Here is a 12,155-nt window from a genome sequence, read left to right as displayed (position 1 = left end):
TGGGCTCAAATGGCCGGGGCTCCAAAGGCGTACCCATGCGGCCACAGCTACGAACGGAACGGGCCACAGGAGCGGCGGACTCACCGATGGTGGCTTTGGAGGTGACGGCAGGTGACGGCTTCAAAGCTTCCTTGTCGGACACCAAAAGACAAATATGTTTTCTAGTGTAACTGGAGAGACACAAGCTCAAGAACTGAGGACTGGGATTGGATGTTCCTGACGTTAATAGTAGTGTGGTTTTGTTTCACCGGTATGGAAATCAACATGCACTTACTCCAACCGATTATATTGCCCTGCTTTCAGTCAAACAAAACAAGGGACACAGGTTCGCTACAAGTCCATAAAGCTCCACAAGACCGTGAGTTTTATCTTCTACTGTACCAAAATATTGATTTCAAGGGCCTATGAACAGACAAACAAACAAAAGAATTCCAAGCCAAACCTAGCTAGTTCGTCTTGTTGGAGCCTTTCACAAAGCTGAGTTTCGCCAGATAGCTGCTTTCGGCGAAATCATGCAGACTCCGGTGAGGCCGGGCACCTTCATTGTCGGTGCTGCCTGCTCCCTTATTAACCATCTTTCTGCAAGCGCTCGAGTCCTGTAGACAGAGCATGTATTCAATACGCAAAATTTGATTCATAGTGAAAATGCTATCAACAATGTGATGCACACAAACCTGTAGAAGTTTTATCATTTGCTCCTCGATGGTACCACGCATAGCCAGAGTTTCAACATTTATGGGACGGGTTGCACCCATTCGATGTGCACGACTAATGACTTGCTCCTCCATACTAACCAGAGAAAAAATAAGCATCAGTCAATACCTGTCGGTCATACACACTAGTAGTGAAAATTTGATGGCTAATAAGAAATATCCTCTCACAGGGTTAAAGAATATGCCAGCCAAATACCAGTACGAATACAAAATATCCTATTTCAGATACATGTAAAGCAGGAAGACAGACTTATGTGCATAGCATCAGGTAGTCAACTTTCATTTCTACTTTTATTATGTGCATCCCAGCAAAAAAATGTGTACCCTATTTTGATGCAGGACCAGACAACAGTAGGTCAGTAACAGAGAAATTGGATTACCTCCTATCCCATATTGGTTCCATCAGAAAAACATGATTCACAAAACTCAAATCAAGGCCCAGTGCTGCAGTTCCATCCATCAGTAAAGCCATGCATGTTGGATCCTCTTTATACTTCATCAATGCACTTCTCTGAAAATAATTGCAGCAATACACAGATAAGTCACAAAATGTTCACAGAGATGCTAAAGCATACTTTACAATATTTTTCCCTAATTAGCCAGCCTATTTTGACCCACTGTAAAAAGGAGGACGTGCAGTCCAGTAGCAACCAAGAAGCAAGTCAGGCACTAAAGAGGTACACATCAGGCAATCAGGGTAGTGGAAGAGAAGGGGAGATACTACATATGAAGGGACAGGGATGGAAGGATGGAGTAATGTGATATCAAATGATTGCCAGTAAGGTTCACCAAGGCAAAGAAAAGGCCAAAAATTTGTTGTCTCCCAGTTTTAAAAAATGTTTCTTTTTCGGAAAGATAAGAACGTGGTAGCATATATATCTAGCCCTTAGATATATGTCACAAGTATGGAGAAAAAGAAGAACAACACATACCTTAGTGCCCAAAGGCATGGGACTGTACATTCCAGCATACGTTATGCCAGCAATAGTCAGCTGAACAGAAGGAAATCGTCAACCAACAAATTCATACTTTTAAGTAAAAAAATAAATATGGGTTTAAAACTTACCTGCTGCTCAATCACATGAATATGCTCCAGAAACTGAGAGAATATTATTACTTTGTCAGGCAATGTCTGTGGTAACCTGGTCTGCGGGTTATTACTGGCAAGACCAGCACCATTGGTGCTAGTAGAGTACCCAAGTTTTATGTTCGCTTCTCGCAAACTTCTCAACTTCTCAACCAAATAAGCAACTTTGCTGCTAGTTGTTGACTGCCAATCTGGATCCCAGTCATCCTGCATAAAAAGGGGAAATAAATACACGAAGAACGAAGTGCCTGAAGCCCTGAAGCAGTTACATGGCATCATATAGTTTCAAGTACGTACCTGCTTATATGAAGGCTGTAATTCAATTAGATCCTTTGGAACTGGCCATTTTGGGTTTGGATTTTCTGGCCTTGCAAGAGTTTCGGGAGACTGCATCTCATAATTGTTGCCGCATACTATGCATTTCTCACTATCCAAAGCTACACAATCATGGCACAGCAGATGCCGGCAAGGTGTTATAACAGGTAAGCGGCACCAATCTCGGCACCTGAAGATAGCAATATGAATGTTTGAGCAAGTCAGATTTATCTGATTGATGGATAATACGATTTAGTTTTTGCTTATAACTTTCATACCTTACGCAATCGGTGCCATTGAACAGAGCAAATCTTATGGATTGATATTCCTCTGAAGAAGGGTCAAGACCCAGCTTCATCAACTCATCCATAGTTTCTTGTATATCCTGACCAGCCTCTCCAACTTTAATATGCCCGGCAACACAGCAAGACAAGCGGACATTCCTTATAGTAGTAGTACGAAATTTCCACTGCTTGGGGTTCAGAAGTGATTCCACATGGGAAGGGTCATTCCAATCAGCCATCAGTATATTCCGGCGAATAGTAACAACCAGTTCATTGTAACTTTTCGCATGCCCCTCACTGAAGTCTACAAAAGTTATATTCTTTATGCAAGGAGGAATGTTTTTAAGATCTGCTTTTCTTGCACTAATCATGGTCCTTCGAAGCAGCTCCACAAGGCGAATGCGCCCCTCTTCCATTTGTGCCTCAAAGGGCCTATGAATTCCAGAGTCCCATGACTGGTAGTTTTCACCATAAGCTTCTTCATGAAGAAACTTAAGCATGGGGTGAAGATGCGCAACCTGACTAGTTGGTGTGTTTGGTGTAGGCGTACCAGTTAAAATCCACCTGTTTGAAGCAACCAAAGAAACGGCCATCTGCAATTTGTTTGTCAGGGCGAGACTGGAACCTAAAGTGTGTCCTTCATCTAATATTACCCTAAACCAATGGATCTGCTTTAAAATACTTCTCTTCTGTGGACCCCATTCTGCGCTTAATCTGCTAAATGTGGTTATGACAATGTCATAGTCCCAAGCAAGGAGGTGAGCATTCGGCGGCTTCTTGTGATCTCCCCATGCATAAACATTCAGTGTATCCGAGGAAACATGGCGTTCTATCTGTGTTGTCCAGTGATCAATTAAATTAGCAGGCACAACTATCAAGGTGGCCCTAGATAAATAAAACCTCACTAAATCCAGAGGTTTTTCAAGAGCAATTTCAAGCGCAGTCGAGTCAAAGGCCAAATCATCAAGCATAGATGGATAATACCACCGAGTTACACCTTTCTCAATTTTCCTCACAAGACCAAATGCTTGAAAAATCTTGAAATATGGGCGGGCACCCTTGCCTATGGTTGCACGTGCATCCAAAACTGGGCGTGTCAAACCAACTGATTCCATCTGAAGATGTTTTACAAGAGGAAGTTTTGCCAGCCACAATAAAGCCTTCTTGGTTTCAGAGTTGATCAAAGAAACACTATCTTTCAATATGTTTGCGAAAAACGATACATTCTGCTCATTCCCTGGCAATTCATCTTTCTTGTAAAACCCTGGCAAATAGGTAATCTTACTCTTGATATCAAAGGATTCCTCTGAAGCAGTGCATGTTTTCCGTGCAGCATCGGCATTCATACTGCAAAACCATGCGGTAGTAGAATCAAGAACAGTTCCATCTGATAGCCTCCGCCACTTTCTGCAACCATCACACTGAACCCACGTCTCACTTAATTCAGAAGTGGTGTCTCTCTTCCTTTTAGTGCCAGCTGAATCATTGCTGTAAGCATCCATGAGGTTTTTCCTAACATGATTCAAGTTTTTCGTGAACTTCAGTACTTGAGTAGCTGGCATTGGATGTGGGTTGCATGATTCTGGTGACTTCTCACCTGACAGAGGCATGTTGACCCTCGATAGGTCAGGGTTTACTAACCTGCCTCTCTTTCTTGATGATCTTGTACTGGGAACAGAGTCACCGTCTTCTTCAACAACATCCTTCCCCGCAAGCCTTTTTGACTCGGATGAAATATCATTTCGGTTCGAAGAGTCGCTGGTGTTGAATTCATAGTATCCGTACTTTTTATCTGTTTTATGCATGCACCACTTTATATCCACCCCTTTTGGAGGTTCTGCTAAAGTTCCTTGCGTTTTGAGAATAAGAGACAGTGCAGTCACTGTCTTTCCTAATCCAGGTTCATCACAGAACATACCTCCACCGAAGTCTTTTATTGTTGGAGCAACCCCGGTGAATATTTCACCAGAGGTAACATTGATGAAGAAAGGAAAGCCATCCTCGGTGCAGAAATTCTTGCATAAAGGATGCGCTAAGGGCTCTGAGTTTTGCTCCCGCCTCAACATCCATTCGACAGCCGCCTCTTGATGAGCAAAAAGCTTAAGCTTCATGCAAGGCATAATAGACGCAGCAAGAGCCCTTAGATGATGACAGCTAGCTGCCACCCTTATTAAATCCCTGGGTTTAAGCCGAATTAGCACCTTATTCAGTACATCATCAGGGATATCCCAGATGCCCGGCTCCAGCGCTTCATCCGAAACGACATCAGGCATTATTCTTGTTATCTGCATCGCCTTCTCCGCCCTGACACTAGGGAGAACTTTGAAGATTTCATGCAGGTCAAATGACTTCTCGTTATTCGGTATGGCTGATATCTGATGAACCTCACAGCCCAGGACATGGCAATCAGTGCAGCTCCAAATATACTGGTCGTCACAGTGTGCATTGTCCTGAGAAGTCCAGTCAAAGTCAACTAGAGCCTTCCTAGCATCCCAGTTGCAACTGCAAAAGAACATTGCGGTAGACTAGGATTTAAGCAGTATCAACAGGAGGAACTGCAGAAATAAGTCACGGCCCTACTTGAATAGTTGCTGGAATGATTAACACACGTGTATGAGATATCTACTCCCTCCGATACAAAATAAGTGTCGGTGACTTAGTACAAACTTTGTACACTTATTATGGATCGGAGGGAGTAACAAAAATGCAGTAAACATGAGAAGTTGGGAAGCTGTCTTGATTAATTTCTGAAATACTTGGTGAGAAACCTGTTAGGTTTTATTATTAAATTCAGTCAAATCAACAGAAAATGCATAGTAATCTAGCAACACCTGAATGGCCTTGCGAAATTTTCGACACATTACTGACTATGACGTAGAAAATGCAGAGGAGTTGAAACTATTGAAGTAACTGCATAGCAATTAGAAAATTTCTGATAGCAATCACCCAAGTTACACAATGGTGCGAGCTGATAGTGACAGTACCAAATTGGATCACACAATGCAGGCAGGGAGGTAATTGTAACAGTAGTGGTAAATTGGACCAAACGAGGCGGCGAGATGATATAATTCCGGCATCGGAAAGCTGTATGTAGCCACGTCTGATCCCCACCGAAATGCCAAAATCCTGCTACCCGAAAACCCAGCTCGCTCTAGAAATTGATTGCCGCAGAAGGGCTGGCGGGTAGTGACGTGAGCGCCCTAGATCCGGCAAAGACGGTCTAGGCAATTCGAATCCACGGGCAGGGTAGAAATCAAACAGCAATGCAGGCATCAAAACAAAACAAAAAGCAGAGGAGAGGCACCTGAGGTGCTTGAACACCGCGGCGGCGGCGGACGCGCGGGAGCGCGGGAACTGCCACCCGGACCATGCGGCTACGGGCAGGTATACGTCGAGCAGCAGCACGGCCCTGGCCTCCCCCTCTTTGCTGACGGCGACCCGTAGGACGGTGCCCTCGACCTCGACGCAGCGGTGGCCCGCGAGCGCCCTGAGCTGGCGCAGGACGCTGCCGCCGGTGGCGCGCCACTTGGCCGGGCCCCGCGGGGTGGTGGTGGCGCGCGAGTGCGAGTGCGCGGGCGCGTCGTCGGGGAGGGGCGCGAGGGGCACGGCGCCGCACGCGGTGAGGGTGCAGGGGGCGAGCGGGCGGACGGATCCGGCGGCCGCGGCGGCGAAGGGGATGGAGACGACCGCGCGGAGGAAGCCGGCCAGCTTCCGGTGCGCGGGCGTGGTGGGGTCGGAGCCGCCGATGACGGTGGCCATTGCGGGCGGGTAGGGGCGGTTGGGTGTGCTAGGGTTAGGGCTGGGGGTCGACCATTGGGGAGTCCGGGCGGGCCACGGCGCGGCGCCGCCGCCGCGGATGGATGAGTCAGGCGGGATTGGATTTTGTGGTGGTTGGATTGGGACCGGAGTGGAGGCGGAGGCGGCGAGGCGGAGGTGGGAGAGGAAACGGCAGAGGAGAGCAGGAGCAGGGGATTGAAGGAAGGAAAGCGTTGCGTAACGACGGGGCGGCACACGCGGGGAGGAGGTGCTCTCGGTATTTTGTGCGGTTGAATCAACGGATCAGGGTCTGTGACAGGTGGGGTCGGAGTGATCGTGGGGCCCGATGATGGCGTGGGGAAGTCGTGCGGAGCGTTGACGATTGTGATGAATCTGTGGTTCCAGGGAAGATTGGATCTATCTGTGGGCTGTGGGCTCTCCCTGTCATCTCCGCCGTTGTTATGTTATGTGGGCTGTGTCTGTGTCTGTGTGCGTATCGGTATCGGTCACCAGGCTCCGCTGGTTTTCGATCATGTTCGTTTTCTCTCCGGCCCGTTCCTTAAACCCACACGCACCAATACACTTTTCTCCCCTCGGCAGATGTTTCGTCGGCCCCGGCAGTGCCCAGGCTCGATGCCTTTTCTTAGCCACGCTAGTACTAACATCGAGGCGTCGCTTTAGCAGTCTGCGGCCGTGTAATAACGATGCCTCGCGTGGTGCGCGGCCGTCACCTACATCTGCGCACCAAGTAATGGCGAAGCCACGCGTGTCGCGGTTGTCACCTGTCTCCGGCCTATATAAACAGAGGCGCGTGCATCTACACTAAACCGTAGCCGCCACACAATCTCCAACGTAGCGCCGCTGCCACTAAACCTCCACCTTTGTCATCATGAGCAAGCCAGCAGGCTGCCGCGCCTCCACCTCCACCTCCGACTCCGACTCCACCTCCCCTGGCCTCGAGCTCCGACAAGGAGTTCGACAACAACAACAACACCGACAACCTCCTCAACCCGGTCAGGGATGCCAAGTTCCTGGCTGACGCGCAGAAGGAAGCAGAGGAGGAGTGGGCGGCCCACGCAGCGTTCGACGCCGAGATGGAATGTCACAAGGTGTCGGCCGCCGCAACCGCAGAGGACTCCGACTCCGACATCTCATGGTCTTCTGATGACCCTAATGCGCCTACCCCGGAGGAGAAGACGGCGGAGCAGAGGGCGTTAGTCGACTCCTTCGAGACGCTCAAGAAGGCCGAGGACGCCACGAACGAGACGCTGCAGCGGTGCCTGCTAGAGGACGCGGCAACACACCGAGCTTCTAGCGCCCGCGCAGCAGGCGGCGGAGAAGTAGTCGAGGGAGAGACGCAACGACAGGGCCAGGCCGTCGGCCAGCAAGTAGTCTAGGTTTCTACAACTGTAGTTAGTATAGTTTCTACGTAGTATATTATGCTTTTTAAATATTTTGCAAACAAAAAATAGGTTGTCCCGCTAGGAGCACACCCAGACGTAAATGGACGCGCGGTCAATGTATGTCCGCGGGGCGACGCAAACGAATATTTTTAGAGGTTCGATATGCACTTGGAACAAAAAAGTGGTCGAGAACGAACAGTTTTGAAATTGAAATGCTAAAATGACAGTAATGGAATTAATAAGAACATTGAGCGGGCCATACAATTAGGCACTAGCACAGCTCTTGTGTGACTGACAACCGTTCTTTTTTTCGTTTGCCATTTAGATATCTTACAAATATTACCATTACATGCACTCAGGATTACAGACAGCACGTATGGTGAACAAATAAAGGGACGTTTTCCACCTATAAACACGACATGTGGGTAGTCTGCACATACTGTTGTATTGTGATCCAAATTCATATATTAAAGCAAGGCTAACTTTTGACGAGCGGAGCGATGCCTGTCGCTGGTAGGCTTGGGCCGAAACAAGAATGACATATGAGATGTTGTGCCCTTGCCTAAACAAAAGAAGGTTGTCCACTGTAAGTGGATATTTAAAAGAAAAAATGTTTAATTTGTCTCCCAATAAGCCTCCGAGGTTTAAGGCAAGGTTAGTAGCAAAAGGTTTCAGCCAAATTCCAGGTATTGATTATAATTTAAGGAGTGAATATACATGGACCAACCTGAAAGTTTTGTTGTGCCTGGTAAGGAGGATCTTGTTTGCAAGTTGAAGAGGTCCATTTATGGTCTGAAACAGTTTGCAAAACAGTGGTATAAAATGTTTGATTCATTTATGATTGCACATAAGTTTAAGAGATCTCAGTATGATAGTTGTGTTTATATCAAGTTTTTTAATGGATCACCAATATACTTGTTGTTATATGTTGATGATATGTTGATTGCTACCAAGAGCAAGAAAGAGATCACTACTTTAAAGTCACAATTAAATAGTGAGTTTCAGATGAAAGATCTTGGTGCTGCTAAGAAAATACTAGGTATGGAAATTACAAGAGACAGAAAATCTAGTGTGTTATTTCTTAGTCAGCAAAGTTACATTCAGAAAGTTCTTCATCGTTTTAATATATATGATGCAAAGTTTGTTAGTACACCTATTGCTCCTCACTTTAAATTGTCAGCATTACAATGTCCTAGTACTGACTCTGGTTAAAATAGCCGGCTATAGCCGATAGCCGCGAATTTTTTTGAAGCTATGAAAGGCTATAGCCGGGCTATAGCCATATAGCCGATTTTCTAAATAATGAAAAAAAAATGGGCAGCATATAGTCATATATATATATATATATATATATATATATGAGATGTCTCACATTTGCAGCTCCTCCCGGGTCGCTCTCGCGCGGGGTGACTCCGGAGGCACCCCCAAACCCTAGCAGAGCCGCCCCAGATCCCGGCCACCCCTGGCCGCTGCTGCCGCCGGCGCCGGCGGCGGTGGCGGCGCACAACCGCTAAAGGCGGATGGCTTGGCGGGCGCCCCCGACACCTCTCTGCGCGCGTTGAGGCGGCGGGCGTGGGGGTCGCATGGGGCGGCACGGCGACCCGTCGGCGGGTGCTCAGCGCGGGCCCGGTGGGGCGAGGGTGCGGCGGACGGGCGGAGGTCCTGGAGGCGTCGGCGCGGGCTCGGGGCGTCGGCCGGGCTGCGGCCGCGGCGCCGATGCGCGGGCCGCGAGGGCCTGGTGCGGGCCGGCCTGGGCTGAGGTGCGGCGGCGCGCTCTCCCGGTGGCGGGGTGGCCGCCTGGAAGGCTGGTGCGGAGGCAGGTCGCGTCGGCGGCGTCCGGGCCGTGGGTCTCTGCCCTGCGCGCGCGGTGTATCGTCCGCCCGTGGTCCTGTTTCTGGTCGGGCCGGGGCACCTGCAGTGCTGGGCGGCTCTTCCGGGATCTCGACGGTGGCTCCTTTACGGCGGTGGCGCTGCTGCCGCGTTGGAGGTGTGTTTTCAGCAGGGTGCGGGCTGGCGGCGATGCTCGGTCTTACTGCCCGGCCGCGCGAGGAGGTGAAGGTTTCGGTTGCTCCGGGCGAAAGCCTGATCGCGCGGTGTCCGCGGATGTCGCCATCCTCCTTGGGGGGCGGTCGTGGAGCTCTCCGACCTTCGCGCCCTCGGGTTCACTTCTTCGGGTGAAAGCCTAGATCCTAAGGGATCGGACGACGGTGTCGTTTCTTCGTCGCTTCCCCTCTTGAGGGCGTCATTTTGAAGTTGATGATCCCCTTCGCGCACTCCGACGGGCTGTACACACAAGGCATCTGGGTTGGCAGGAGGTCAGCCAGAGTTGCGGGTGTTCCGGGTGGAGGCTGGTGAGGCAACGACGATGATGGTGGGCAAGGTCTGGTTGGCCGGTGTTGTGTGAGGTCCGTGTGGTGGCTTGTGTGGCAACGATGGCGGTGGTGAGCGATGATCTGGTAGCGTCAAGACCTTTGCTTCAGCGAGCGTCCGAGCTTCTTTGTCTTGTGTTTCGCTTGCGGTGGAGTCGGAGCTGCTATGGTTTGTCGAGTTTCTTCATTTGAGCAGCGTACGATGACCTGCAGGGTGGCCCTCGGGCGATGATCTTCCTCGGCGCATGTCTTGCGCTTATCCTCTTCAGAGCTCGTCATCAGAGTCGGAGCTGCCTGTTGCTTCACGAGGAGTCGCTTGTTTGGCGGTGGCCGGCTTGAGCTTCACGGTGCCGCTTTGGCGAGGTCTTGGTGGTTGGTTCTTCGGTGAAGTCGGAGTCGCTGAAGAGTGATGACGATGACGTTGAAGGTCAACCGCGACGACTTCTCGCTTCGGAGGCATGTGTATCTTGTGTGGGTTGCCAGGGTGGCTCTGTGCCCCGCGGCGGTCGTGCTCCTTGACGAGCGTCGGGGCACTTGTTTCGGTTTTCGGCCGGTTTTCCGTTAATAAACTGGCCAAATTCTGTACTTCTTCTTTATTAATGAAAATGGCAAGTCTTTTGCCTCGTTTCAAAAAATATATATATATATATCAATAATTCACAAATTAATAACATAATAACATCTTCACCTAGGAGACACACATAATAGTTCACACATAGTTAAATACATAGTTTTCTCCAAATATTACAACATCATTACATAGTTTAGGACATAGTTATGCTTGCCGCTCGGCTTGGTGGTTATTTCGCCAAGCAAACGGGCCGGTCGACTGAAATTTTTGGTCCAAAATTATGGGCCCATTGAGCGGGAAGTTAGCGGCTATGCGGCTAAATTAAGGTTAAATAGCCTTAGCCGCGCTATTAGCGGATATTTCTGTTTTAGCCTCGAAAGCCTCTAGCTATAGCCGCAGGCCTCACGAAAGGTTGTAATGATGAAGATTTTGAGTACATGCCTCGAGTTCCATATTCTAGTGCTGTTGGTTCCTTGATGTATGCCATAGTTTGTTCTCGTCCTGATTTGTCATAGGCTATGAGTTTGGTCAGTCGATACATGACTAATCCTGGTAAAGAACATTGGAAAACTGTTCAGTGGATTTTCAGGTACCTTCGTGGCACATCCAAATCTTGCTTGAAGTTTGGCAAGACCGGTGAAGGACTCGTAGGCTATGTGGATTCAGATTTTGCTGCCGATTTGGATGAGAGAAGATCCCTCACAGGTTATGTGTTCACTGTTGGTGGATGTGCTGTGAGTTGGAAGGCAACGTTACAACTTGTTGTTGCTCAATCTACGTCTGAAGCAGAATATATATAGCAATTAATGAAGCTTGCAAAGAGTCTGTGTTATCACCAGAATTCGACCGAGTCAGAGGTGGGCCGCGATCAAGATGGACTTGAAGAATATACATGGAAGAAATACGTGAATCGGCCTGTTATGCAAAGTTTGGGCTAGATTGCCCGTGTATCTGTAATATAGTAGATCGCATCTTAGATTAAAAGATAGAGTTTAACCCGTGCACGGTTAGGTGCACGCCTAAATTAGAAAGTCCCCTGGACTATAAATATGTATCTAGGGTTTATGGAATAAACAACAACCAACGTTCAACCACAAATCAATCTCGGCGCATCGCCAACTCCTTCGTCTCGAGGGTTTCTACCGGTAAGCATCATGCTGCCTAGATCGCATCTTGCGATCTAGGCAGCACAAGCTTTATGTTGTTCATGCGTTGCTCGTACTGAAGCCTTTTTGATGGCGAGCAACGTAGTTATCTTAGATATGTTAGGGTTAGCATTGTTCTTCGTATCATATGCTATCGTAGTGCAACCCTTGCATATCTAGCCGTCCTCACACCTATCTTAGGTGTGGGGGCGGCACCCCGCTTGATCTTTATTTAGTAGATCCGATCCGTTACGGTTGCTCCTTGTTCTGCAAGGATTAGTTTAATATCTGCAATAGTTAGGCCTTACAAAGGGTTGGAGGATCCAGCGGCACGTAGGGTGTCGTTTGCTAGTCCTAGACAGGATGTTCCGGGGATCAACCTCATGTTGGTTTTTAGGCCTTGTCTAGGATCGGCTTACGATCACCGTGCGTGGCCGCGAGGCCCAATCGTGAGTAGGATGATCCGATTATGCGGTAAAAACCCTAAATCGTCGTAGATCGTATTAGCTTTA

At 48.7% G+C, this 12,155-nt stretch overlaps 1 protein-coding gene across 1 annotated transcript; it reads right to left on the bottom strand.

The window, feature by feature from the left end:
• Positions 1-270: 270 nt before the first annotated feature.
• LOC127345789 (F-box protein At3g54460) lies at positions 271-6,420 on the bottom strand. The gene is made up of 8 exons (XM_051372310.2): positions 5,704-6,420; positions 2,394-4,901; positions 2,098-2,305; positions 1,780-2,007; positions 1,646-1,705; positions 1,094-1,224; positions 675-789; positions 271-596 (listed from the first exon to the last, which is right to left on the bottom strand). The coding sequence occupies exons 1-8, from the start codon at positions 6,156-6,158 to the stop codon at positions 447-449; spliced, it is 3,855 nt and encodes a 1,284-aa protein (XP_051228270.1). The 5' UTR covers positions 6,159-6,420; the 3' UTR covers positions 271-446.
• Positions 6,421-12,155: the final 5,735 nt, after the last annotated feature.

The sequence above is a fragment of the Lolium perenne genome, chromosome 3, assembly GCF_019359855.2.
Source record: "Lolium perenne isolate Kyuss_39 chromosome 3, Kyuss_2.0, whole genome shotgun sequence".
Taxonomy (NCBI): domain Eukaryota; kingdom Viridiplantae; phylum Streptophyta; class Magnoliopsida; order Poales; family Poaceae; genus Lolium; species Lolium perenne.
The sequence above is the reverse complement of the archived record's forward strand: the minus strand, read 5'-3'. Positions and strand labels throughout refer to the sequence as shown.